Source organism: Cuculus canorus, chromosome 5, assembly GCF_017976375.1.
Source record: "Cuculus canorus isolate bCucCan1 chromosome 5, bCucCan1.pri, whole genome shotgun sequence".
Taxonomy (NCBI): domain Eukaryota; kingdom Metazoa; phylum Chordata; class Aves; order Cuculiformes; family Cuculidae; genus Cuculus; species Cuculus canorus.
Window position 1 is genome coordinate 54,599,711 of NC_071405.1, and position 26,295 is coordinate 54,626,005.

General features: G+C 39.1%; 1 protein-coding gene across 2 annotated transcripts in view; it reads right to left on the reverse strand.

Annotated features, from left to right (window-relative positions):
- Nucleotides 1-22,617, reverse strand: part of RBM25 (RNA binding motif protein 25) — a 32,548-nt gene extending 9,931 nt beyond the window's left edge. The window contains exons 1-9 of one of the 2 annotated variants that reach the window (XM_054067773.1): nucleotides 22,426-22,617; nucleotides 15,732-15,852; nucleotides 11,920-11,969; nucleotides 10,330-10,500; nucleotides 9,963-10,020; nucleotides 8,538-8,698; nucleotides 5,829-6,011; nucleotides 3,568-3,621; nucleotides 3,223-3,306 (exon numbers count right to left, since the gene is read on the reverse strand). In XM_054067773.1, coding sequence (XP_053923748.1) covers nucleotides 3,223-3,306; nucleotides 3,568-3,621; nucleotides 5,829-6,011; nucleotides 8,538-8,698; nucleotides 9,963-10,020; nucleotides 10,330-10,500; nucleotides 11,920-11,969; nucleotides 15,732-15,837 — 867 coding nt within the window. In that variant the 5' untranslated portion in view covers nucleotides 15,838-15,852; nucleotides 22,426-22,617. The remainder of the gene's footprint in view (nucleotides 1-3,222; nucleotides 3,307-3,567; nucleotides 3,622-5,828; nucleotides 6,012-8,537; nucleotides 8,699-9,962; nucleotides 10,021-10,329; nucleotides 10,501-11,919; nucleotides 11,970-15,731; nucleotides 15,853-22,425) is intronic. The other variant, XM_054067774.1, reaches the window with a different exon arrangement.
- Nucleotides 22,618-26,295: the final 3,678 nt, after the last annotated feature.

Here is a 26,295-nt window from a genome sequence, read left to right on the forward strand (position 1 = left end):
CTTCTAGCTGATAAAATTAATTCTGTTCAACTAGGAAAATATCTTTCAGTGGAATGCTTACTGGGACAGCGAGTTGTTTCTCAAAAAGCCTTGGCAGACCAAAACAGTCCTACATGAAAACTCGAGTAAAGAAATTTATCCACTTACACGTGGTACTTGTGATCATACAGTGAAACAAGCTGCAACCTTTCCCCTTTTCCCTCCCTAAAAATGTTCTAACAGTTCATTGGTAAGAACTGGACTCTGCAGAATGGAATCCTTAACTTCCACTACTGCAAGATGGAGAGTTAAAAAAAGGTTGGAAATAGCTCTTTTGAAACACAGAAACTAAAGGGTTACCTGCTACAGATTTACTAAAAATTGTACAAAATTGCCACTTTTTTTTCAATTAGAAACAGTTCCTATGACCAGAATTCCTATAAGACAATAGAAAATACATCAACAGAATGATAGATAAATCCATCCTTGGAAGCAATTGTTATGTGTTAACTTACAGATGTTGTGCTAGGACATGGACCGCCAACACTGGATTAACCTTGCCTATAAGCTATGTTTCTGGGAGGAAGAGCAAGTACACGGTTCACAAATATACCAAATAACAACCAAATATACCAAATTTAAACCTGACGGATGCCAGAATACCACTCTTTTGAACAAATATTGAGCAGAATAAACAGGTTTATCCCCTTTGGCTCCACGTTTACCATCACTGAAATGAAATTAAAAACTGGAACAATGAAACAGCATTTTCTCTGGTTTGTGTTTTTTTTTCTTTTCTTTTAAACAAAGCATTTAAGACAACTTTAAAAAGCAATCTTACCTGATAAGTGTTCTTCTGCCATAGGCACAGGGACCAGAGAACCGACAAAGGATTACAGAAATAAAGCTAATTCACTAGTGATTAATGTATCCAGTGAAACTACGCTGCATTGATAGCACAATACAGGCAAACCAATGTTGGATACATTGAAATCACAAAAGGAAAAAGGGACTAAAAATGGTAGGAATTGGAAGAAAATTGATATGAAAAAAACAAAACTTGGATTCTACAATACACACTGGGCTGAAAACCAATTTCAAAAGTTTTGTATTTTACAGGAGCTTTACAGTGTTAAACCTCAGTACGGTCAGATGTTAACCTAGGCTGTCAACTTCTAAAAATCCAACTTACCTCAAATTTCATATACTTTTAAAGAAAAGTTTACATACTGAAGTGGTTGATACTTACAGGTTATCTTAGATGTTCCAATAGAAAACTCTTTGGATGAACTCCTGCTTTTTTGCCACTCTCAAAAACTTTGCTAATGTTGAAAATACGATTTCTCAAGAGAGTGGGTTTCTTCCTTTTTATTTTTTTAATATATTCACACATGTGTAAGTATACACATACACACACACACAAATCTTGGTGTATTAAGAGTCCGTTTTGTAGGTCCACTTTCTTAAAATCCAATTAAAAAAATAAATTGGTCTACTTTGTAATTGAAATCTGACCTCATCAACTTCTATCAGCCTAAATAAGAGGATCTGAAAGGGTAATGGGATGGGAACGGTATCAGGTATATTGAAGTAATGAACAGAAATGAACAGGTAGAAGAATTATAAATCTTACCTCGAGCTCTCTTCAGACTCGTCCGTGCTGTAAATGGACGCCCCCTGCAATGCTGATACCCTGACAGTCTGTGGTTATTTTTTATAAACTCATAGCAAAAACATGCAAAGGTTCACTGTGCTCACTTGCCAGCTGCTAAAGATTCAACAGCCCCTTTTTAAACATATCCAATATACACAATGACTACTTTCAGTTGATTTTCAATGGTAAGAAACCCCAAATAGTCCCCCCAGTAATACCGATTAAAGGCACTAAAATGCCCAACAGCTTCTCAAATAAATGAAGCGTGGTTTTTGTTTGGTTTGGTCGTTGCTTTTTTTAAGAACTTAATACTTGTTTGCATCTTAGTACCGGTGATGACTTGAGGCTTGAAATTGAACACAATTCTACTGAAGTTTCACTACTGACCAGTCTAACATTCAATTGCTGAGCTTCTCCAGATGATTTCTTCTAGAATTTTTCCCCAGGTTTTTATCTCCAAAAACTTCAGTAAAGAGAAAAACTGAATACATGTACATACAATGTGTAGTCACTTGTGCTTACATTGATACAACTGCGTGAAAACATGGTACCATCTCCAGCGACTGCATCTGGTAAAGCTAAATAACACAGACATACTTGACCTTGCTGTACCTTCAACATTTTCTTTAATTTGGGGGTATTTTGAAATAAAAGTGTGCTCAAAAGAGGAACTTGCAGATACTTCCCTAGGCCTAGGACCACTCCAGTCTTGTTGAGGACTAATAATAATACCAACTTTCAGCTAAACATTAAAATAAGAACATTACATGCATAGTTGTGCTTCGCTATCCGCAAGTATCATTTTCCAAAGCAGAAACATTCACAGATGCACTAGCATTAATGGAAACTTCTTTAAGTGGAACCCTGAGGTGGGAGCTGATGTGCACAAACATTTCCAAGCCAGTTACCCCTTTGCATATTTTTCTGAGGGGGCATCCATAAGTATAATAAAAAACAGAAGCTCATACTTACATCCTATTCCATGTTACTTTCCAAGCTGTGAGTTTCATCTTGCATTAGTCACCATATGATCTCTATCATAATGGTGGGGGTCAATGAATAGATTAGCTTTACGGGAATTTACAGTTCTTCCATGCATCTAAAGTTTGGTAAGTCTGGTAACCACTGACCTAGTTTTAATCTTCCCCCACTCTTAACTTAGAACTATTAAAATAAAAGACTTAAATTTAATTCAAGTTTCAATTCTTCATAAAATCTTGGATTATGTTACAAATCTACCTAGAGAAACACACTCAAGGGTATGTCTTATACTGCAGCCCCGTTTAGCCTTTAGTTATAAATATCTTGACTTAATGTATGTGCAGAAACTTAAGTTGTCTTTATTCATGTTAAAGTGAGAAGACTGCAAAATATTCAGTAGCAATCAAAGTCTTAGCATAAAGATGTCAAGGGCCACTTTAACGTGGTAGTTGTCTTTTTTTTGACTTGTAAAGAACTATATGTATATTAAACCTAATATAAACATCATTTTTAAGTGATATTGCAATGTAATGCTAAATTTTATAATAGTGTTTTTTTGGATTTTGAAAAAGTCTAATTTGTATCAAGTGCAAAAACAAGAATACTACCTTGTGTGTGTCTCTGAATTTACTGATCTCTCTTGATATCAGGTCTCTTTTGTCTTCCTCCATTTCTATAGCATTTATATCCTCCTAAAAAAAACAAGGGGGACAGGAGGAAAAGCATTAAGAGCCATCTGTACAGACACAGGAGAACAAGAGAAAAGCTGAAGGTTAGAAGTTTTCAACCAGTCTTGCAAGAGATAAATAAAGTCCTTCTGCAGTGCCAAACCTGACAGTCTGATGTTAATGAGTGAAAAAACAAACAAAAAAAAAAATCAGATGGACAAGAGTCACAAATCTGGCAACTAGCAGTAAACATAGTCATTGTCAAAGCCTACAATGTAAACGAACCTTGGTGATGAGTGGATAAGGTATCAGTGGGGCCACTGGAAATCTGCGGAAAATCTGCGGAAAAATCCACGGAGATTTTTTTTTTTAAAAATAGATTGCACACTACTCTGAAAAACAATGTTTTGTATGTTTGTACTATAAAGCAATATTGTGTTGCTGTGATGTCATTTCTTTGATTCAACAAAATTACAGAAGAACCTCGCTAATTCTCCCTTCTCTGAACTATTTAAAACATAGTGAGGTCTCGTATTAATAAGACTTCACTCAGTTACAAGTATACTACGAGATATTAGTACACTATGGTAGCATCGTAAACAAAACTAAGCTACACTTGCCAATAGAAATGATCAGTATATTTCTGGTGGGTATGTCTTGATTTTACTTACTCGCTAATTCGCAAAATTTGGCAGATTGCACCTCCTAACTAATAGTGCGAATTAGCGAGGTTCCCCATGCTTGAAATTGAAAACCAATTCCACTCACTCTCAGTTCCCCACACACATTTTCAACTCCCCCACATCAGTCATGCCTTCATCCAGAAGAACTAACAACAGACTGCTGCTAACACCAGCGGGAGTATTCTTCATGCCAAGCCCTTCAGAGAATAACAGCCCCACACCTGGTCAGTTTCCCCCGCCCCCACCCTCATCCCCCATATACCTGGATCCATCTTCCCTTCCCCCCACCCTCCACAGTCCTCTTTCTCCTCTCCTTTAAGGACCAGAGAGAAACGAGCTAGGACCATCTCTTCACTCCCACCTCTATCCACACAGGCCAAAGACGGCAAGTTTCTTTGCCTCCTTCCCAGTATGGGAGGGATAATGGGGTGTAATTTCAACCCACAAGTGCTACGTATTTAAAAAGAACTCATTTGTCCACTGGACCAGCTCAGACTGGTCAAATTCTACATTACATAGAGCTAGCAGAATCTCCTTCTGTCCCAGCGACATACTCAGCACCCAGCTCTTCCAAGACTGCAATGGTCTCTTACAATGTTTAACTACCTGGCATTATTCATGGCCAGATAGATAGAGAGATAGACAGATAGATAGATGTACCCACAGGACAATACACATTGTAACAATGCTTGTAACAAAAAAATACAGCTGATAGCATTAGACAGCAACTCATTTGTAAATTCTCATCCAAGAAAGCATCTTCTCCCAAAGGGAGGGAGAGGAAAGAAAAACAAATTCTCAGCTCAGCACTCTTGTATGTCAGGTCAGCCATGACTAACAATGTTGTGGGGAAGATATACTCGCCCCGTTAGGGAGATGTTGCTTCTTGCACCACACATAAACCCCATAAGCATTTGAAACTGCATTATTGCCTTGAATTAGGAACTTTGCAGAAGACTTAAGTGGGTAAAAATCTTGGTCAAAGAATTTTCCAATCTCTTTCACATTAGGTGCAGAACAGTAGGTATAAAAGCCCATTTTCCCACGTTAGAAACTTGGCTGGAAAAGCTAAGTCTGAGTTTGCTCATTCTTATTCTCCCTTCTCCAGTTTGTTTTATTCCATAAAAAATGTCATTCACAGAAGCAGGTCTAAATCAGAACATTCATTCCTGCTTAACAGGGTTGTTTGGGTTTTTTTTGCATTACACAATATATGAAAACCAGCTGATTAAATCCAGCCAAATAGACACGTGCGTGTAAAAGTGCTTTTGTACGGCAGGAAGATTACAATATGCCTTTCATCCCTGAAGGATCCCTTCAAGGTTTGTGTGGTATACGTATAAAAAACTAATGAAGTGCTTCCACATCTGGAGAGACAGCTGCAACCAGATGGATCAAGGCACACTACTAGAATGCATTCTATAAGCAGAGAGAATAATTTTGTCAAGAACTACCAGAGCAAATTCCTGCCATTAGAAAAACTGCCCTGACATTGTACAAAGGAAACAGTATGCAGGAATTAAGTTCTCATCTGAAAAAACTTATACACACATGCAGATTAAACTGCACTAAATTCAGCATTTCCACCTTCAGAGGGATGAAAGGTTGGTTCAATCCTGTCCAAACTCAAACCTGTTGTTCCAAGAAGTCTAGGTGCTTAGATGCCTAAACCATCCTAAAGGGATGGTGTCTATAACTGGCTAGCTTTCAGCTTAAAAAGAAAATGAAACTGCTGCTGACATCAATGCTTGTTGATTTGTTTTCTCATCAGAAGTTTAGGTTTAAAGTATTTGCACAAGGTTTGGCCATTATATAAAGGTGAGTTGAAGAAAAATCTGTTTTGTCCAAAATCAAAACACATACGTCCTCCTTCTTTTCCTTTTTCTTCTTCCTGGGGTGAGAGTCAGATTCCTGGGAAGGGGCATTGAGCTCGCTGGAATATTCTCGTATTAAGACTTCAATGGCCCCTTTAATTATCTGATCTCTTCTCTTTGTTTCCTCATCCAGTGCTTCATCGTCATCATTTGTTGTCTCTGGTCTGGAGTTCTAGGGAAAAATTGCAAAGTAACAGGAATCAACAAATTGAGAATATTAGTTTTATTTCAGAATTCACCTTCGAACACCACATTCATGCCCCTATAACATTTACTTAAAAAAAGACCAAACAAGACACAAAGTCACACAAACCAAACAACAAAAACCCACAAAACCCGTAACCTCTACAAGTAATTATCAACCGCATTTAGTCAGACCTTTTCACACTGACAATGCCATAAGGACCACATCATTTTACATGTGGAATTGCTGGAGAGAGCAACTATAGGATTGCATAATAAAATAAAACTGATAAACGGCAATTAAGTGATAGACAGGAAAAGAGAAAGCATAAGCACGCTCACAGAAAGGCAATAACTATAGTCCAGCTCATGGGTCAAAAGCTTCTGCCTTGCAAACTCCAGAACTTCAAGTCATTTCAACAGCAGTTCCTCCCTCAAAGCCTTCTACTTAAGTGGCATGCAATGCAAATGTCTACCTGTATCTTTGAAGCCGCAACTTATACTGGAAGAACTATAGAATAGAAAACATTCCTAGCACAGTAACCATTTTCTCATTATTGTTCATCCATTACTTTGTAGTTCCTCACTTCTTTTGCCCCTTTCCACCTTGTAAGGAAGAAAGGAGACACACACAAAGAAGTGCATTTCACTGAATGTTACGTGAAAGGGTAGGACAACAATCTGCGTACTGAACAAGGCAGCCCACCTCTTCATCCCCTGAACCTTTTAGAAAAACGGAATCTCACCTGAGAATCCAGCAGGGTATTCCATCAAGCGATAGGTGGTGGGTGGAGTGAGGGGGAGGGAAAGGTCTGATGGAGCAGCAGCTAAGAATGAGGGGGAAGGGAGCATTCAGTTGGAGCTGAAGAGGCTGCCAGACCAAGGAGGAGCCGGCTGAAAAGAGCTAGAAGGGAGTGACAGGGAGTGGAACTGAAGAGGTCCAGGGGGAAGTAGTGATCAGGGAGAGGAGCTAATTAGATAAAGGTTTGCCTGGTGTGTCTCTATATGAAACCGTGTCATAGCGTACACGTGTGATTTCTTAACAAAAAAGATTAAAGAAAAAAGCTGCAACTTTTGGATTTGAGTGGCACCAGCACACCAATGATTTTATGAAAGGAATCGCAGTAGTACAATTACAAAAAGCTTCATCAATATTCCTCAGCAATTCACAGCCTTTCTTGACACCACAAATTAAAAAAAAACATTTGGTGCTAATCTCATTCTGCAGTTCAACAGAATCAGCACATAATGTTGTCTTCACCACAGTAACAATCAGTACCCTCTGATTTATTACAGTCAGTCTTAGGGCGCTAATTGTAACCCACAGGAGCTCAGAGAAAACACAGTTCCTGAGAGATGTATAAGAACTCCACTGACACTTCAAGCTTGTTTATAATATCAGCTGTGAAGCTCAGCATTACAGGTGATGCCAACAAGAAAAAACGAAGTATGAAATGGAAGGGGCAGTCGAATCAAACCCTTACCTAGGTTAACAGTCAGTATATTACTCCACTCAAAACTCATGAAGTTAGCATTCTGCTTTACTGAGTCATTTTTATTTAATCCCACACGCTATGTACACAGTCAAAAAATGCATCAAGTACTTCAAGTCATCATCATGCCACTAGTTCCAGGTAAACAAAATTAAATAAAAGTACTTGTGTTTCCCTGTATTTCACATACTTTTAAGAACAATTCCAAATAGCAATTTTAAAAATTTATCTGCTACAGTGCAACTAGTATTTTTAGTTTTCTGAACAAGAGCATCCTTTTCACTTTCATTTTACAGAAACTAATTGCTTTAAGTACTGTCTTAAGGCATGTAGAGAACTTGAAAATAGTGACCAAGCTCAACAACTTGCTACATGAAATACATCATTTTAGCAAAGAAATAGATAAAATTAATTTTAATGCAAATGTGTCAGTTAGATATCTTCGTATCTCACAGGATTTCAACATATCAAATATCTACAATTATTCCAGAATAGATCCTTATCTCTAGAAAGGAATGATACAAACCCAATTTCCCCATTTACTAAAAGTCTGTAAGCTGCCCTGCCCACCTGCATCATCTACTGAATGATCTACTTCTTTCCTTCATTAATTCAGTCTAGATTATTGGTGGACGAGAAAGAAACTCCAGTTCTCCTCAGGAGGCTGATTTACAGATGCTGTGTCATAGTAACGATTACTTCTAAAGTCTATATACTTTCAAGAGTTTCTAAACAAAAATGAAGCAACAGAATGATAAGGCACAGTACATATTACTACACTTCTTAATTAATTACAGAATTTCTAGAGATTCAGTTACAGCTTACAGTTAAGTCTGAATGCTGCTGAATTAAGAGCTTATACTCCACTGATTTTCAATATATCTTCAGACTCCTTAATGTGATTCTATCAAAATCCTAAAGTTAGTTCAGGGCAGAAACTGAGACACATTGACAATCTGACCTAACACAGACATTCACTGTCCTCCAGTTAAAATAACACAAGTCACGCATTAGATACGTACCCCATTAGAAGCCTTTTTCTTTGCTTTCCATTCATCTAGCTGAGCCTTTGTCTTTGCATCAACTTTGACTAGCAGCTTCTTCTCTCCAATCTGGAGGTCATGCAGCAGTCTCAGTGCCCGTAGTGTGGAGTCTGGTTCTTTGTACTCACAAAATCCAAAGGCTGAAATGGATGATGGAAATTAAAAGTATTAAAGCTCTTCAAGTAATTTACATTGTGTAAAAAAAAATAAAAATAAAAAAGTGTTTTGAATGAATAAACTTGGAACATAGGCGCTTACCTTTCAAAACTAGGAGTATACACATCAGAAGAAGTCAGAAAATCATTCACTGCGTTAACTTTTGATATAACTAACTGCCCAGTGAATAAGGTGAAAGTAATAAATACACTGTAGATGCCCATCCCTGGAATCATTCAATGTGAGACCGGACTGGGCTCTAAAGAACCCGATGTAGTTGAAGATGCCCCTGTGCACTGCAGAGCCGGTTGGACTGGATGACCTTGAAAGGTCCCTTCCAAATGAAACTATTCTATGATCCTACAATAGTGTCTGTAAAGGATTTTGACGTGTCTGTCCTAACTAATGAATGCAGTCTATGTGAAGACAAGCCTTAGGTGAATTTGCAGTTTTCTGAAGACCAAAGGACATCAATCAACAGCTCACTGTTAACCCTGAGGAAGGGGTATTTCAAACTAGGTTCTTCACAACAGTTACATAAATTTATAAATGAGAAAAACACCTTATGAGAGCAAAATAGTCTAAGTGTGATACCTAAGAAAGCTGAAAAAATTGAATTATATCTTAAAAAAGAAAAAAGCGAACACCCAAAACATAAACCCTATGGAAGATTGATACGATATTTTTACTTGCAGCAAAAATACAGTAACTAAAATTCTTTCCTCTATCCAATAGAGAAAAGTCACAAGAAAAAATGCATTAGTTCAATTTGACAGTAGGGAAGGAAGCTAAGTTCTACATCAGGAAAACCTCCTTAACAGAGAAGGATTACACACAGGGAAGCAAAAGACCATCAAAAGTGTTTGTTTATGCTCCTTTGGAGGCTAAGCCCAAACTGGTAAATTTTTCTCAGGGATGGTCTACTAACTCCTGATTCAGTCTCAGATTGATAAGTTGAGAAAAACTAGACCCCCAAGACACTTTCCCACTTAACATTTATTTTTCAATTTTATTTTTCTCATTTTCTCTTGATTACAAGGACAGAAAATACCAGCCCTTTACTAGGAAGTACTTAGCAGCTAAGCGTCACATAAAATACCTTAAAATGTAAAAGTATTGAGAACTGCAATGTTTCAGACATTTGAAAAGCTGCCAGGTAACAAAAACAAGAGTCTGACTAGAGATTTTGAAAAGCATGAAGAATAAACAAGAGTCTGACTAGAGATTTTGAAAAGCATGAACAATTACCTTGAAGTTTTCCAGATGCCCCTTGCACTCTCTTCCAACTCAAAACCAAGCCACATTTCTGCATTAAAGAGAAATATTATTAAATATTGCTTATGTTCAAAACATTATGAAAACTTAAAAACACTTTACTCAAAAGATGATGTGTAAAAAGGGTAAGCACTACTAAAAATAAAATAATGCCCATGGTCACTGATGGCTAAAGCTTAAGAGCTGTACTAGGCACTTACTAACTTTAAACTCAAGCATAATGAACTGCTATTCCAGCGAGTGAGACTAACCGTGCTTTTAGTTTCAACCCATTGCTCGTGCATCATTACTTTATTTATCAGCCAGGGCTGAAATTTCACAAGAAGCCCACTGTACTTACTGCTAGAAGCTGCCGTATGAGCATGTCCGAAGCCTTCTCAGAAATGTTGCCTACAAAAACAGTGGTAGTGGGACCACAGTTTTCATCATTTTCTTTGTTCTTTAAGCCAGGATGTTCTTTCCTGATTCCCAGATGTTTTCCAACCATAGACACTGTGGTAGGAACTAGAACCTAGCAAGAAGAGGAGAGGGTGTAAAATGAAGTGCTGGATATTTTTTGGTTTTAATTTAAATTTGTAAGATCAAAGAGTTGGGGATGAACATGTATTTCAGTATTGAATTTGCATATGAAACTTAAGCTTACAGATTGAGACACCGACAAGTGGTTCAGGCTTTAACACTTAATATAACAGAAAAGATACTATCATTTTCTGACAAAGAGAGACAGGGGAAAAAAAAAAAGCTGTACCTGAGTATGGCTACTGGAAGGTATCAAGCTGAGCATACAGTAACATTAGGTATTATTTCTTCTACAAATAACTAATTTGCAACATTTGAATCACTGGAAATAGAAGTACCCTACCTAACAAAAAGCAAGCTGAAAACAGAAGTAACTGATTTAAAAGACTTCAATGGACACACAACAGGTCTAAAAGCTTACACAGAGTGAAGAAACACTCCTGCTTTATTTAATCAACACACAAGTCAAAGCCTTTTAGGGGTAAGAATCAAACATTTGTAAAATAAACCATACAGAGATGGGCAAGATTATCTGTTTAATTTTGCTGCACCTCTCTCCTTCCACCTAACAGCACAAACGCACCAAGTTCCTTCTCTTCAAACACCCTTCTAGAACTGTCACTTCATACAAGTTATTTTCATAAAAAAAATGAATGCATTTGTTCCAGTATCTTTGTCTTAAATACACTGCTTACCGTGTACCCTTCTGTAACAGATAATACAAACTACCAAAACTTCAGTATTTTGGGGAGATTTCACTTACGCAAAATCATAGAAATGGTAAATCACCCTGAAGTCAAGAAGTAATCTTTAAATTTTAAAGAGCACTTTTTTCAGCCTCATAAATCATAAACCTTCCTTCCCACTAGAAATTAGTAAGACAAAAAGATTTTTCTCATATGCTCTTCCATAGATGCATATTACACACAGATATTCATTCTCCTGCAACATGGGGAAAGAGAGCTTGTTTTTAAGCTTGTCAACACACAACTTTCTGGCTAACTTCGCAGTGCTGCATGATGGCCTTATAAACCTGGGTGATGTGATGCTTTCGTAGCTCTGCTAGGCCAACAAACTCGAAAGAAAGAGTCCTGGAATGTAACTGATCTAGCTGTAGCGGGTCTTCCTAAGTACAACCCAAAGGCAAAGCCTAAATCGTTGTATTTAGGAGAAGACTATCTTCTTGCAAGAATAACAATTGCTTCACCTTTGCAACTAGCAGCTTCAGACATTAATTCAAACTTCATCTAGGTCAGAAATTAACAAATATTTTCATAATAGTTGCATTTAAAGTGAAAGATTTCCTTTTGTCATGAATTCTGATGGAATAGAATAAAACAATAATACTTTTGACATCTAACCAGTTTCCCTCTCTATTTTGCTACCACCTCATCCCCGCTGTAATACTTACAGTTGGAGCAGGAGCCATAATGCCCATTGGTACAGGAATCATAGGGGTCCCTGAGAAAGACAAGATATTAATATTAATCTGCCCTGTTGAGATTACCGATGAATACAAACGAATTGATTGCTGATATGATTTCCAAAGCAGACAGCAATTCGGTCAAATCAGAATTTCATGGTACTGATTACCTTGTTCCTTAAGCAGTCATGCATAGCCCGAGTACACTAAAATACCATGTGCATCCTAGTCACTTTTACCATACTACCATTTAACTTTGTTAGTCATAAACCTATTTTCAAAGCACATTCAAACCACAGTATTGTTCTCAAAGATAGCTGTGTGATGAATGAGGCGGGGAATTCCATAAATAGAAAGCAAAAGATAGCTGAAGTCCTACGTATGATAAACTCATTCCTGACTTGCTCAATTCCATAGCACAATTGATTCTGCATACAGCTTACAGATGAGGTCCTATAGAGAATGCTACCAGGCTTAATGCTACTATTTCTGGAATAGCTTAGAAAAGGTGGCATAGAAAATCTCAGTCCCGAAGCTCCCTTCCTGCTAAATGCTTGACTTTACAGTCTAAGAAGCTTCATTTAAAACAATACTTAATCAGGCAAAACATGCAATATCCTCTTTCTGACTACCAAATTCACTGGCAGCTTTAAGTACTATTGTGTGAGCCAATATAAGACTGCAATAAAGGCTGTTTATTTTTCCATGCCAGCTGCTAGAGAGGTTAAACGTATCAAGTGAACAGGTTTCAGAACTACTTTCTGAACAGTAAAGACATTGAGACTCAAGAACAATGAAGGCAATCTCACGTTCTTCAGAGAAATACCCTCTATGGATCCTGTATCTCTTTTTTTATTCTACAAAAAAAATTCTTTGTGTTTCACTCTCAATCCTCCCCTTTTGATCCTTCTCTTCTCCATCTCTCTTACTGATGTATTTATAAAATCCTATACAAACTTCTGCAACCTACTGTTCCTGGACTTGTTCTCCCACTTTCTTCAGTGCTTAGTCCTGAAACAACACTTCCCGTCAGCCTCTCTGGCTTTCTCCAATCTGTTTTTACCTTGATTCCATTGCTTATTTTCTTCACCACTCAGTTTTCTTCCTCACTCCATTCACATTACAGTCATACTACCTCCCATCCCTCCAAACTATTCACAGAATCAAAAAGTGTACAGCTCTCCTACACTCTCAGTTTTAATGCCCCATGGCATCTCATAGACTGGAGGAACTACTCCAAGGCAAGACGGCCGGCTGTACTGCCCTATAAATACTAAAACTAAAAATACCATGACGCCGAACTTGAATTTTAAAGTTACAACACAGTAAGAATACTTGCATTATCACTGGCAGTTTTCTGAGCCAAATATTCAGCAGAAGCAAAAAAAAAATCCACTCAAATGTTGGGCACCACCAGCAAACATACTGATGATCAAGACCATGGGCATCATTTAGCTGCTATACAAAACCTGGTGCACTGATACTTTGACTACTGCCTACAGACCTGATCCCTGTAACGCAAGAACACGCAGCCTTAAGAGGAGAGCAACTACGTGACTTAAGCGTTGAAGAAGCTGCTTTACTAGGAAAGAATCTACACTGCAAGACTCTTCTAGAGTGGAAGTTTGCAAAGCATAGAACATGAATGAGGTGTACAAACCTACAAAATGCAACTCACCCAACCCCTACATCAGAACTGGGGCACCAGGGGGGACACAAAGTAGGCACTGAGTTTAAACACAGACATAAGAAAGTAGCACTTTACACAGTGGTTAATTAACTTCTCAGATATGGTGTAAGAGGCAAGAGTGGAAATGGATAGTATCTGCAAGTTCAAAAAAATAACAAAATATTCATGTATGACAAGTCCAGAAAAGGATAAACGAAAAATGAAAGATCATACTCTAACATTCCTAACTACAGTTCTATGAGGGAACAGACTCGGAGAGCAAACAGCTGTCCACGCCCACTCTAAATACTACCTTGTATTCACACTGCCCAAACAATAGACTACACAGACCGCTGGTCTGACCTGCTACCACATTTCTTCCATAAATCTTAATGGTATCGTTAGAGATGACGAGAGCTATCAGAATTACATCCTTATCAAATCTTCCACAGCTAGAGACAGAAATGCTGGAACTTATTTTTAACAACACTGTTTTTAAGCAAAGAAAACCTTTTCCTAACTTCATTCCTACACAAACAAACTGCTCTAGCTAAAACTTTTCAGAAAATGATATGCTGAGTAAGATGACTAGAACATGAAATTTTGGTCAAAAAGCTTGCTGAAAATAGTATAAGCCACTAAAATTGTGATCTTATGTACAGAATAACTTCAGAGTAGACTTTCATAAAGTCACTGGCATTTTATTGATACATTTGTGCTAAAAAATGAGAGATCCATATCCTCTATGTGTTGGAATGTTATCTGTACAAATAAGCAAATCATGCTTATAGGGTGCACAGAAAAATTTAATTCTTGCCTATTACCAGGCTCCTCTACTCTACATTCTCTTTGGGTTACTAATAGTGAAGCAAGACTATTTATATAAAGTCAAACACAGCAAGAGAACAAAAAGATCTTTGTTACACATGTTAAGAAGCAAGTGTTCAGAACACAAACTTACACTGGGCATTTTAAAATATTCTTCAGAAAGTTATTTTAAAAGTATCTGGTATTTTCCAAACTAGTATATATAAACCAAAGCTAGCAAATATAAGAGATACAGTGTCAAAATTTAACCTGAAAATTTTGATGGCAGAACGCTACCATACCAAGAACTCTGCATTTAGCAGAAAACAGGTAACATCTCATTCAACTCAGGAAGAAAAAGCTTTGAAAATTTACAAGTAAGGACTAGCCTGATGAATGGATGCACACAAACCATTCCTGAGCTCAGCTATCCGGTTTTTGAACGCCTTTATTGTCTACAAAACACTTGTGCACAACACAGCTTAAGACCATACAGACAGGAGTTATTTTCTGCAGCTCTTGCAATGAATTTTAAAGGGGTATTTCTCTGAAGTGTTGCTCTCTCACATTTGGTCTGTAGTCTCATGCCTTCAGTCACTGTTATCTATACTGGCAATGTTCAGAAAGAAGGCAGATCCAGACCAATAAATAAAAGCCTCAACACAAAAACACAAAGAGAGGCTGCTCTTACAGATGATGAAAGAAAACAAGGTGGCATTAATTCCGGGGAGATCAGAAGGAATGAGGAATTTAATAGTAAGTTTGCAACATGTGTGGAGGGAAGTATGTAAGAAACAGAATAAAAGAAAGTGAGATTTAAAAAGAAAGTGAAAAAAACAATGCAAGTAGTTAAGACTGCCCCTAAAAGTTACCCCTATATTTTCACGTCACACACACTCAGTGTAACCAAGTATTTCCAAAGACTACTACAACGGCTTATTTGAAAAGAACTGAAAATCATAGTGTAGCATCAATACAGTGGCTCACAGAATACCTAATGTTAAAAAAAAAAAATCACCTAATGTTAAATGTTACCTAATATTAAAAAAAAAGACCTAGCTTCAGTCTTGAAAAAAGCATCCAAGACAAAGTTCGGTATTGTCTAATGGTTTGATTTGTGCTCAGAAGTAAGCAGCTTTTGGCAGATCAAAAGGAGCTTGCTCACATTACATGACCTGTGGGTAAACTAGAAACTCAACTGTGATGTACACAAATCAGAGTTATTGAAATATATTAAGAGCCAGTAACTTTCGTAAATAATACAATTCATAATAACAAAAGGTAATCTATTTCTGTAACACTTCCATATAATAACATAACTTACCAGGAGGTACAGGTGGAGGAAAGCCAGGAAACTGTGGGGGTGGGATCCCAGGGGGAAGTGTTGGGATTCCCATTGGAGGGCGATTCAAATGAGGTGGAAAAGACATTCTTCCAGTCACAATCTGTCAAAAAGATAGAAAAGTAAACTTGTACTAGTCAGTTCCCAAACAGGAATTACAAAAGCAGTGCAAAATCTTCAAAGGAACATTCAACTACAAACTAAAACTATTTTTAACGCTTTTTCCCCTGCTGTCCATTGTTACCAACACAGTAGAGTCTTCTTTCACACCAAAAACATTTCTAGGAAAGCATTTCAGAATGAAGTAAAAAAAACAGAACTATATCCAATTTCTCATGCCAAGGGTTCATGAGTGTGAATTAAACAGCATTTAAAAGTTCATACAGTTTCTTTAAAATAAAGCCATTTTTTGCAGCATCTGAGAACAGAAGCAATCTTGTAAGACATTTTCAATACGGCAAGTAGTTCTCTTGTACAAGAAACGATCACACACAATACAACTGTGGAACAAGATGAGAGAGAGAACTGGGACATCTCAATGCTCAGCATTAAGAGGAATTGTATTTAAGGTTACATTGGGAAGACCCTCACATCCACCACATCAACAGTTAAAAACAGCTTGGAAGAGGGATGTCTGATTTATTTTTAACTTCCCAGTTCACACATCTTCCAGAGCTCAACTTGGACAATAGCCCATGAGCTGAGAGCCAACAGGCTACCATGGAGAGTAAAAATTCTTTTAACATCATTTGATATTCAGATGGTTGTTGTATTATTGTCTTAAATACTAGAGCTAAGAGCTAACACCAGCATTCTACCAGAACAGTAGGTATACCTGAAAGAGCAAAAAAATTATAAGAGAATCACTAACAAAACTTTACTCCCACACAGTCTGGAAATAACTATGAAAGATAACCACTTATAGTGGACTGGAGTTCACAAAAGGGAAACCTAGATGCATTTATTAATACCTTTGAACACTGGGACATAGTTATTCTGGTGTAAGAACACATATATGACCCTATAGCAAAATTCACTCAGACACATTTACAATTACATCAATTACAAGAGGTTTGTGGTGATGGTGTTTCATTAATTGGCCTCAAAGGGCATTCATCATCATCTCATCAGAAGAAAAGATAAACCTTCCTGTGACACAAGGTCTAAGATGTTAGAAGAAACAAGAGAACAAGCCCTCCTCCAACAGTTAAATAAATATTATTTTATACCATATAATAAACATACCCTCCCTTAAAAGCCATATGCCTAAGAACACACTTTGTTCCTGTCAATCTTGATTTCTTAAAACCAAATGGGCAAAGAAAAGCAGTGAGCGTGTACTGCCAAAACATTTTATTTGGAAGAACATTATTTATTCTCTTTTCAGACTACACACATATCAGCCAACATTCCTTTAGAATCCGAAACTTGGATGGTACAGAAGCCAAGAGAAATCCCTTAGCCACCTTGGTATCACTTTTTGAAACTTATTTAGCAAACTAAACAGCCAACGGCCCAGGAAAGGCAGGAAATTAAGATCTTTAAGGCTATTAGTCCTTATCTACACTGCAAGCTACTAGACAACTGAACAAAATTCAAAGCTGTTTTGGGGCACGACAGCAGAGCAACAAACTTTTGGGTCTGAGATAGCTCTACACAGCTTACAATAGTGTTACACCATCTGAGGTCGATGAGACACTAAGGAGTGGTCTGTTAAACAAAAAAGAACAGAGGAAGTAATTTTCCAGGCTGCCTGTAGGTGCAGTCCCTTCTCTCACTCTGATAAGCAATTTATCTGAGACATCATGTTGGAGAAGCTAAAAAAAAACGCCTAAGGACTAAGAGGTGAAACAGTTCTTTAATTAAAAGATGCTGAAACATACCATAGTCAATGGATGTTACACATGTATAAAGGCAATTTTGTCAGTTTGTTACTGGTTTTTTTAAATTTAAATTAAAAAAAAAACACAACAAGGATTTAGCAGTCAACAAAGTAACTGTTACTGTACAAAAAAAATTAGACTGTTAGTAAGAATTAATCAAATTTAGTCTTTCGATCTTCTAGTCAGATCATGTGAAGCACATAATTACCTGTAGGGCTTCAATAATCCATTCTACATTAAGCACTCAGCTCTTACTTTTTCCATATTTGTACACTTATTTTCACAGCAGCTAGAAATCTGCCCTGTTACTGACTTAATTCTTGCATGGACCAATTCCAGCACCTCTGCTGTCTGTGACACTGAAGATCAACACCAGAATTAAAGCAAGCATTGGTCTCTCTTCTCAGAACTATATGTGAAACTAGCAAAGAGAACGGTTTAATTCTGTTTCCATTATGAAAACTGTGAGGACCAACAGATACCAAGATTGAAACTGCTCTCTGGAGAAGCGAGAGATCTGAGCGAGAGAGGAAGATGCACACAGTTACCTGCAGCAGCCAAGATGCTACAAAGAATGGAACAGAGTAGCGCATTTTTTTCTGTCAGCAGCTAGAGAACACACAAGAAATGTACACACTCTTCAAGCAGTCAGAGGCGCCTCTGATATCAAACTGATAAGCAACAAATCAAGGGTTAGGTACGGAGAGTTAAGAGATTCTAAGCTGGGTCTAGGTAGAATACAGCTGCAGAAATCTCAAGAACAGTATCTAGAACTTCTCTGCAGACTGTCCTAATACCTTGCCGGCAGAGTTCAGTGATCAGTGTCTGATATATCTGTTGTGGTCTCTGTATTGTATACAGTGATCTTCACATTTCTCCAATACACTCAGATGTTTAAGTAAGGAACTAAACAGTCCTAAGATATTTTTAGGACATCATTTGACTTATGAAAGTACTACCTCAAGTGAAACTAGATGTAATCAGCATTTTAACCAGCAGCCCTTGAAGCAAGAGATTAATTTGCGTGAATGTTACAGTGATCACAAAGATAGAGGGGTAAGAAATGCAGTGAATACCTGGCCTGGCACCATTCAAAATACTAAAATAATGACATTTCAGACCCCAGAATGATAGATTTGTGCCACATCTTTGAGTCAAAGTGTCAAGTTAGGCTACATCTGTGTCAGCAAGCAGGGCAGTACAAGATGGAGCTGAGACCCTAATGTCCACCCTACAGATTTTCAGGAGGCTCACCTCAATAGAACAAATACCCATTTGCAATTCGGAGTGCATTTTTCTATGTATTTTCATCCAAAGGGAATATGGTTCAAAGGAATAATGCAAATCAACGTGAAAAATAGTTTCCTAACCAAGGAAGACAACAAGACTTCCTTCAAAAGCACACCCCTGATCCAAGTTAACACAGGAATGCAGGTGCACATTTCATTAGCCTTAGGCAATTTTTGCAAGCTCCACGTTAATGATGTCACGGATGGAAAACATCTAAGCTTACTCTAAGCAGACCCTTCAGTTAACAGCACAAGCTATTAACTAAAGCTCAACTGCTTTCATACACTGCACTTCTAAGTTAATAAGTCCTGGTGGAACCAAATGCCACCCAGAGCCAGCTGCGCCAATCTCCTGAAACTTGGAGAGTACATGGATACCCATATGGCGCTCAGAATTGGTAAAAATTCACCGAGACTTGTTAATTCTGGCACAGTGCAATGATGGGCTCCATTCACTAGAAGCATGCCAGCTCTGAAACACAACTGAATAAGTGCACAGGGCTGGCCTGAGGGAATGCTGGACTCGAGCGTCTGACACCACAAGGAACTCAGAATTACTATGAAACAAGAGTCACCATCATTCAGACATTGCTGCCCCATGCTTCTTTATCTTTAGCTCCCAAAAGTCCAAATAACTTGGACTGACTATATGAGAAGATTGTACTGGTCTGGCTGCACTGTTAACGTAATTATTTCTTTAAAAAAAAAAACATAATATTCTTTAAACTTTTTTTACTTAAAGAATGGAGTAAACAATTAAGTGGTGAAGAGATACATTATAAACAGACTAAGTTTAGTAAAAATCAGTGGTAACTACTGTATTTTAAACCGACAGTTATATCATCTACTCAGGGTAGTATCGTAATTCTATCAGCATCACAGGATTAATTTCTTTAGTATTCTGTGTTTACAAATTTTAAAAGCTGTAAAACACTTTAACCATTTTCAAAAAAAGTTAAGTTCCCCATGAAACAAAACAGTTACAATACTTACTGCTGAGCTGCTGTTACCCTAAACAAAGTTAAAATTAATTGTAAAAACCCTTAAAGTTTAATGCATAAACAAACTTCATGTGTATTGAGAGTACATATATGGAGCGTCGTAACAGCAGTGACAGTATAGCTGATGTAGCTTGATTTAGTTTTGTCTGATTTTAACTTCTTCAACATTTTCCCAATACAATTCTTCTGTACCACAAAAAAAATCTGTATACCTGGTCTAGAATAAGCTGCACAAAATAGCTGTTCAAGCCAGTCCCTCAGATAACAGAGCATTAAGCACAAAACTTGTCTGGATTTTTTTTTTTTAATTCACTGCAATCCAGTTTCGATTATAATCTTAACATCTAGTTTAGTACAAAGTGAACCTGACAAAACCCACACCTACAGTGTGTAACACTATGCTATTTAGTAATACCCTGGTTAGAGAGAAGTTACACCAAGGCATCTAATTTGTATATCCATATTATGATGTTTCACTGAAAACAGAAAAGGTCTCACACACACAAAATATGTTTCTAATGCTTTTTAGGGATTAATTTCTATTAAGAATCATACGATGTTTTGGCATTTGATTCTATTGCCAATATCTAAGCAGAAAGTGAACAATAATATCCTCTAATCTATCAAATTATTTTATAAACTTTGTGTCATATGATGGTTGCAGCTGAGCAACAAAAGCATTTTCAAAAGTAACTGGAGAGAACATACACAGTAAACCAACCTACTGAAGCTAGTACTATCACACACTATCACACTATTTACATCAGTCTCTATATGAGACTATAAAAATAAATATGTCTATTTTGTTACCCATTGGAAATGTTATTTATATTACTACTTCTCATCAAAAAAACCTTCCTCCCTAAAAGAAAAATCTCCTACTTGAGGCCAACTAATTCTCTCTGCTCTTTCTCACAGAGCCCTACAGTTTTCTCCACAACTGCCTGCAAGCTAAGCAAAGCATCAGTGTCAAAAACCACAGAGATGGAGAGAGATAAATACTTAGAATAAATACTTACAAAATCTATAATCTGTTTTACTCCTAAACAAAGAAAACTAGCATTTGCTCAAGCCTGGTTTTCAGGTGATCCAGAAAATGTTCACTTACTGACAGGGAATAAGTTGCATCCCACACGATTATTATGAAGCAACCCAAAAAGCAACACACATCCAAACCACAGCCTCAGTCCAAAAGCCCTAAGGTTCTGTTAAGCATGTCACTAGAACTTTAACGTCTTTGATTTAGTTCCTGGTTCTGAGGCTCTGCACCCACATAAAGCCCTACTCAGTCAAATAAGTGACCCTCCACTTTAACTTTGCTATTAACTCTTCTCAAAACACAAACATGGCTGTGTCACTATAACACTGAAGTGAATGTGCTCTGCAGAGAGAGAAGCAGGCAAAAGTGAAGCTCTAGGTACAATGCCCTGCCTTTATTGAGAAAGTAAGAAACTGCCCTGTTCCTCCTTCCTCGAATTTGTTCTGGACCATCTTCCATAAATGCTGATGCAATACCTGAAGCAACGCTTTGCTGACCCGTAAAAAAATAAGTGAAAATCCAAATGCCTGTATTTTAATCTGAATAGAATCGTATAACAGTTTGGGTTAGAAGGGACCTTGAGGACCATCTAGTTCCAACCTCCGTGCCACGGGCAGGGACACCTCCCACTAGATCAGGCTGCCCAAGCCCCATCCAACCTGGCCTTGAACACCTCCAGGGATGGGGCATCCATAGCTTCCCTGGGCAACCTGTACCAGTGCCTCACCACTCTCATGGTGAGGAAATTTCTTCTGAGTCTAGTTTAAATCTGCCCTTCTCCAGTTTATACCCATTGCCCCTAGTTTTGTTACTACAGGCTTTTGTAAACAGTCCCTCATAGACTGAGAACTGTACAACTCTAAGCCTTCACTTCCTGTAAGCCCATTTAAGACCTATTACAAAAAAAAAAAAAGTTGGGTTTGAGATGTTTGATCTATTTAAACAAAAATTCCTTTTTTTTTTTTTTCCGCCAGGAAGACAAAGGTCTTTTTTTATAATGGAAAAAGACATCATGAGACAAGCATGCTGTTAGTGACACGGATGAATCGCTCTAATTCTTCTACGCACAACACATGTTTCAAGAGTACTCGGGTCCACCCTAAGGACACCTCACATGGCCCGCATCAAGTAGCGGAGCCCCCCCTGCGGCCAGGAGCTGCCGGTCCCGGCTGGGGAGGGGCCGAAGCTCCGGCTCCTCTCGCCCGAGCAGGGCCGCCGCCCGCCCCGCACAGCTCCGCCTCGCCTCCCGAGGGCGGAGGGGCCTCCCACGCCTCCTGGGCGGGAGAGGAAAAGCGAGGCCGTCGCCGCTCTCCCGCAAGGCCTCCCCGAAGCCGCCCCCCTCCCCCCCCGCCTCGGCCCGCCACGAGGCCCGCGCCGCCTCCCGCCAGGGCGCGGCAGAGCGGCCTCGGCCCGGCCGCGCCGCCTCCTCCTCCCCTCTCCCTCTCATACCCCCTCGTTTCTCACCCCTTGGCTACGCAGCGGAAGCCGCGGCCGGAGCGCCGCCACGGCCGCGGGGAACCGCGCGAGTTGAGGATGTGGTGGGAGGAGGCCGCTTGGCCGCCTGAGGCCCAGCTGGGAGGCCCCGGGGCGCCGCTGGGCCGCGAACACACTGCACCGAGCCGCCGCCGCGCTGCGCGGGGTCACGTGACTCACCCCTTCCGTCAGCTGCCCGACCTGCACCGCGCCGCGCGACCATAGAGGCGGCTGGGCTAGAGCGCCCTCGCGTTCCCTATGCAGACAATAGAGAGCCCGACCATAGAGTTGGGCGGCTAGAGGGGCAGAGAAAGAGAAGAGGTTGTCTGGGCTGCCGCCATCTTTGTTGGGGGCAGGCGGGTAAGGCGCTTTGAGCCCGTCCGGGCCTTCGCCATCTTGAGGTCAAATTCCGCTGCTCGGGGTTCCCGAAGGGCCAGAGAGGCTTCCCGCGGTGGGCTGGCAGCGGCCCCTCGGCTGGCCTGGGGCGCTGCTCCATGGGACCGGGCTGAGCCGCGCCCCGGTGACAGAGGAAGGTGCCTGCGCAGCCCCGGGCGCCGCTGCGAGGGAAATGTCCAACCTCTGTGCAGCAAGCAGGGACGTCTTCCACTCGATCAGGTTGCTCAAAGCCCAGTCCAACCTGACCTTTAAATAGTTTTCAGGGATGGGGCATCTATCATCTCTCTGTGCAACCTGTTCCACTGTTTCAAGGCCATCGTTGTAAAAGATTTCTTCCTTATACTTAGTATAAATCCCCTCTCTTTTGGCTTAAAGCCATTACTCATTGTCCTACCAAGAGGCCCTGCTGCCCTCATAATTCTTACAGGCCCCCTTAAAGTACTGGAGAGCTGCTATAATGTCTCCCCAGAGCCTTCTCATCTCCAGGTTGAACAACCCCAACTCTCTCAGCCTTTCCTCATAGGAGAGGTGTTCCAGCCCTCTGGTTTTTGTGGCCCTCTGGACCCATTTCAACAGGTCCACGTCTTTCCTGTGCTGAGGGCGCCAGAGCTGAATGCAGTACTACAGGTGGGGTTTTACCAGAGTGAGACCCTTGCTCAACCTGCTGGCCAAGCTTCTTTTAATGCAGCCCAGGATATGGTAGGCTTTCATGGAAAGCTGCATCTCTGCTGAAAAACCTAGGGATTTACAGAGCAAACACCACTATCTTGGGCAGCCATATGCTCAATAGAAAGATGTTGCTGTGCTATGAAGCAATTGAGAGTCGCTGTGGTCTGCAGATGGTAGTTTCCATGACCTACTTCCAGCATTTAGACTACATTAAAAGGTAATTTAAAATGTACAATTCCCCCTGATGTTGCATGCAAGATGGCAGTTGCTGTAGGTATCACGATGGCAAGCAATTGCAAATGGAAGAGGAAATCACTGTGAATGGAAAGAAGGTGATCTTACACATAGTTATGAGGTAGACCACAGCATGAGCATATGTGGGCAAAGCTCTTTAGAACATTTCTATTTTACATTTTTGACTGCTTAAGGAAAAGTGCTCAGAAGACCAGGGTCTAATGACAAACAATCCCCTCCACCTGTAGTTGCAAGAAAAACATTTGAAGCAGGCACTCTTGACATCTTCAGATCAAGCAGATGAAATCTACCTGACTGATGTCATCTGTACTACTGAACAGTCAACAATTCAGCTGGAGCTAAGGTCTTGTTCATCACCTTGCTTTACAAGTGTGAGGGTAAATATTTTAGCAGTAGCAGATGTAGGAAATACTTCAAGATTGAATGCAATTCCTTCTACTTCCAGAAACAGCGTTTTTGCTTTCTATTAATCACAACTTATTCCATAATTATTCCACTTATCTCCCCTCAACTAATACCAATTTAGTAACTGCAATACTGACTTACTCTTAATATTTCAAATAATTTATAAACATACCTGTGCAGGTAAAAATGGTACTTATCTTGTAGCTTGCAGGAAAACCAAGGAAAAGAGGGCTTAAAAAGAATCCTCCCGAGTTTCCTATTTCTATGCAGTTCTCTCAGATTTAAACTGGTATGTGCTTGAAAAATAAATGTGAAATCCAAACTCACTTGTACTGCTGTAAACAAGCACTTTTATTTACAGGAAACTTCCTGAAGGCTTTCCTGATTTAGACATTCATCTATCTTGTTAAGCCAGAAAAACAGCCCATTTTGCACTTGCTCTCCTTTTACAAGTCATGACCTTTAGCCCCCGGGATCAAGGAAGGATAGCATCAGAAGCTTCTGGTAAAAATAGCTACTTCCACATCTTTACTCTTTCTGCTACTGAATTTTAGAATTACCTACCCATAAACCTTATTGTTTTACCTTTCAGTTGTGAAACCGAGATCCCATTTTTCCAGATAGTGATCACAGTTTGCTTTATTCAGTTCCTCGCTGTGGACTCCAGAGTTTTACGCTCGAGCCAATCAAGAAGAGTGCAGGAGATGATTTTTAATATTAAGGCACAAATTAAGACAGGCGTTCTTGATGTCTGCAGATTGTTTTGTGTTTTAAGCATGAGAAATCATTCCAAACAGGCTAGGCATCATCTCAGGGCACAGGGGTCAGATTGTTTCTAGACTATGCAACATTTTAAATGTTTCACAGGTGGATCAGAGTTCCTGTCCACAGCTCCAAAAGTCACTGGGTAAAAAGGATCTAGTAGAGCAGTAAAGGAGTAGTTTTTATAATTGTGACTAATCATTGGGATCCTACATCCTTACTGCCTATCTGCTCTATCCAATGTAGGTTTCTTTCTCTTCAATGCACGCTGTGTTACTTCCATGGAAGTCAGTAAAACTTGTGTTCAAAGGAGCAGGTAGAATTGTTTTTTGATGTACAACAAAGTTATGGTTTTAAGCAGGGCATTTAAAAAAGAAATTAAATCTACATGTAAATGTTCTTAAGTGTACATATAGTAAACAAGGAAATTCATAGGAAGTGGGGGAAACAACCATGCTTAGGATGCTCTGGGACATGGTTCAGCAGGACTTGGCAGCATTAGGTTTACAGTTAGACTTGACAATCTTAAACATCTTTTCCAATCTAAATGATTCTATGATTCTCACAAATCTGTAAAACCTGACTGTGACAGGAACCATGTACAGAAACACTGCATACGCTTCCTATTCCAGGAGGAAGTAGGAAACAGTGGGGGATGAAAGCTTAGGCTTTACGCAGAAAGTAATAACTAGCCTGACTTTGTACATTTTTTAATATTTTAATTAAACGTAGCCTTCGAGTGTATGTTTTTTAATACCACAAAATAAGTAATCACATTTTTTATTCTCTTCCTCATACCCTTTAAGCATTCTATCATGTATGTCAGTTTAAATACAGAAGCTTAGAGGAAGATCCTTAGATACCAAAGTCTCACTGATTTGATTTCTTGCCTCCCCATGAACAGCACCGTGCAATTTAAAAGTTTCTGCCTCATATGTGTTTAATATATACACAATCCAGGAATTTTTCACTCTGAAGACGTTTGGTTCAGGAAAAGTTTATTCCTGTAGATGTCAGTCTAGTTAATCTTGTTGATTAATCTTCTCTGCAAAATAGTGAAAATACATTCTTGTAGTAGTATGAAACAATAGAGAAGACGGTTAGTGTGCCAGGCTTCAGTCGTTCGTCATCAATAAGCTGCATGGAAGGATATAAAGTGTAGATATGCCTAGTTACACAGACGTATATAGTAGAATCTAGAAGAACAAAAGTACTTTAGTAAAATACTTGAATTCTGACAAAGCCTCATCACTCCTAGTGTCAGAAACTTCACCGATGCCTCATTTTCATAGTAATTGGGCCTGCTGATTTAGTTTTGTGTAATGATGATACCTCACAAAAGATAAACTCACTGTCACTGCTGTCTACAGCTGC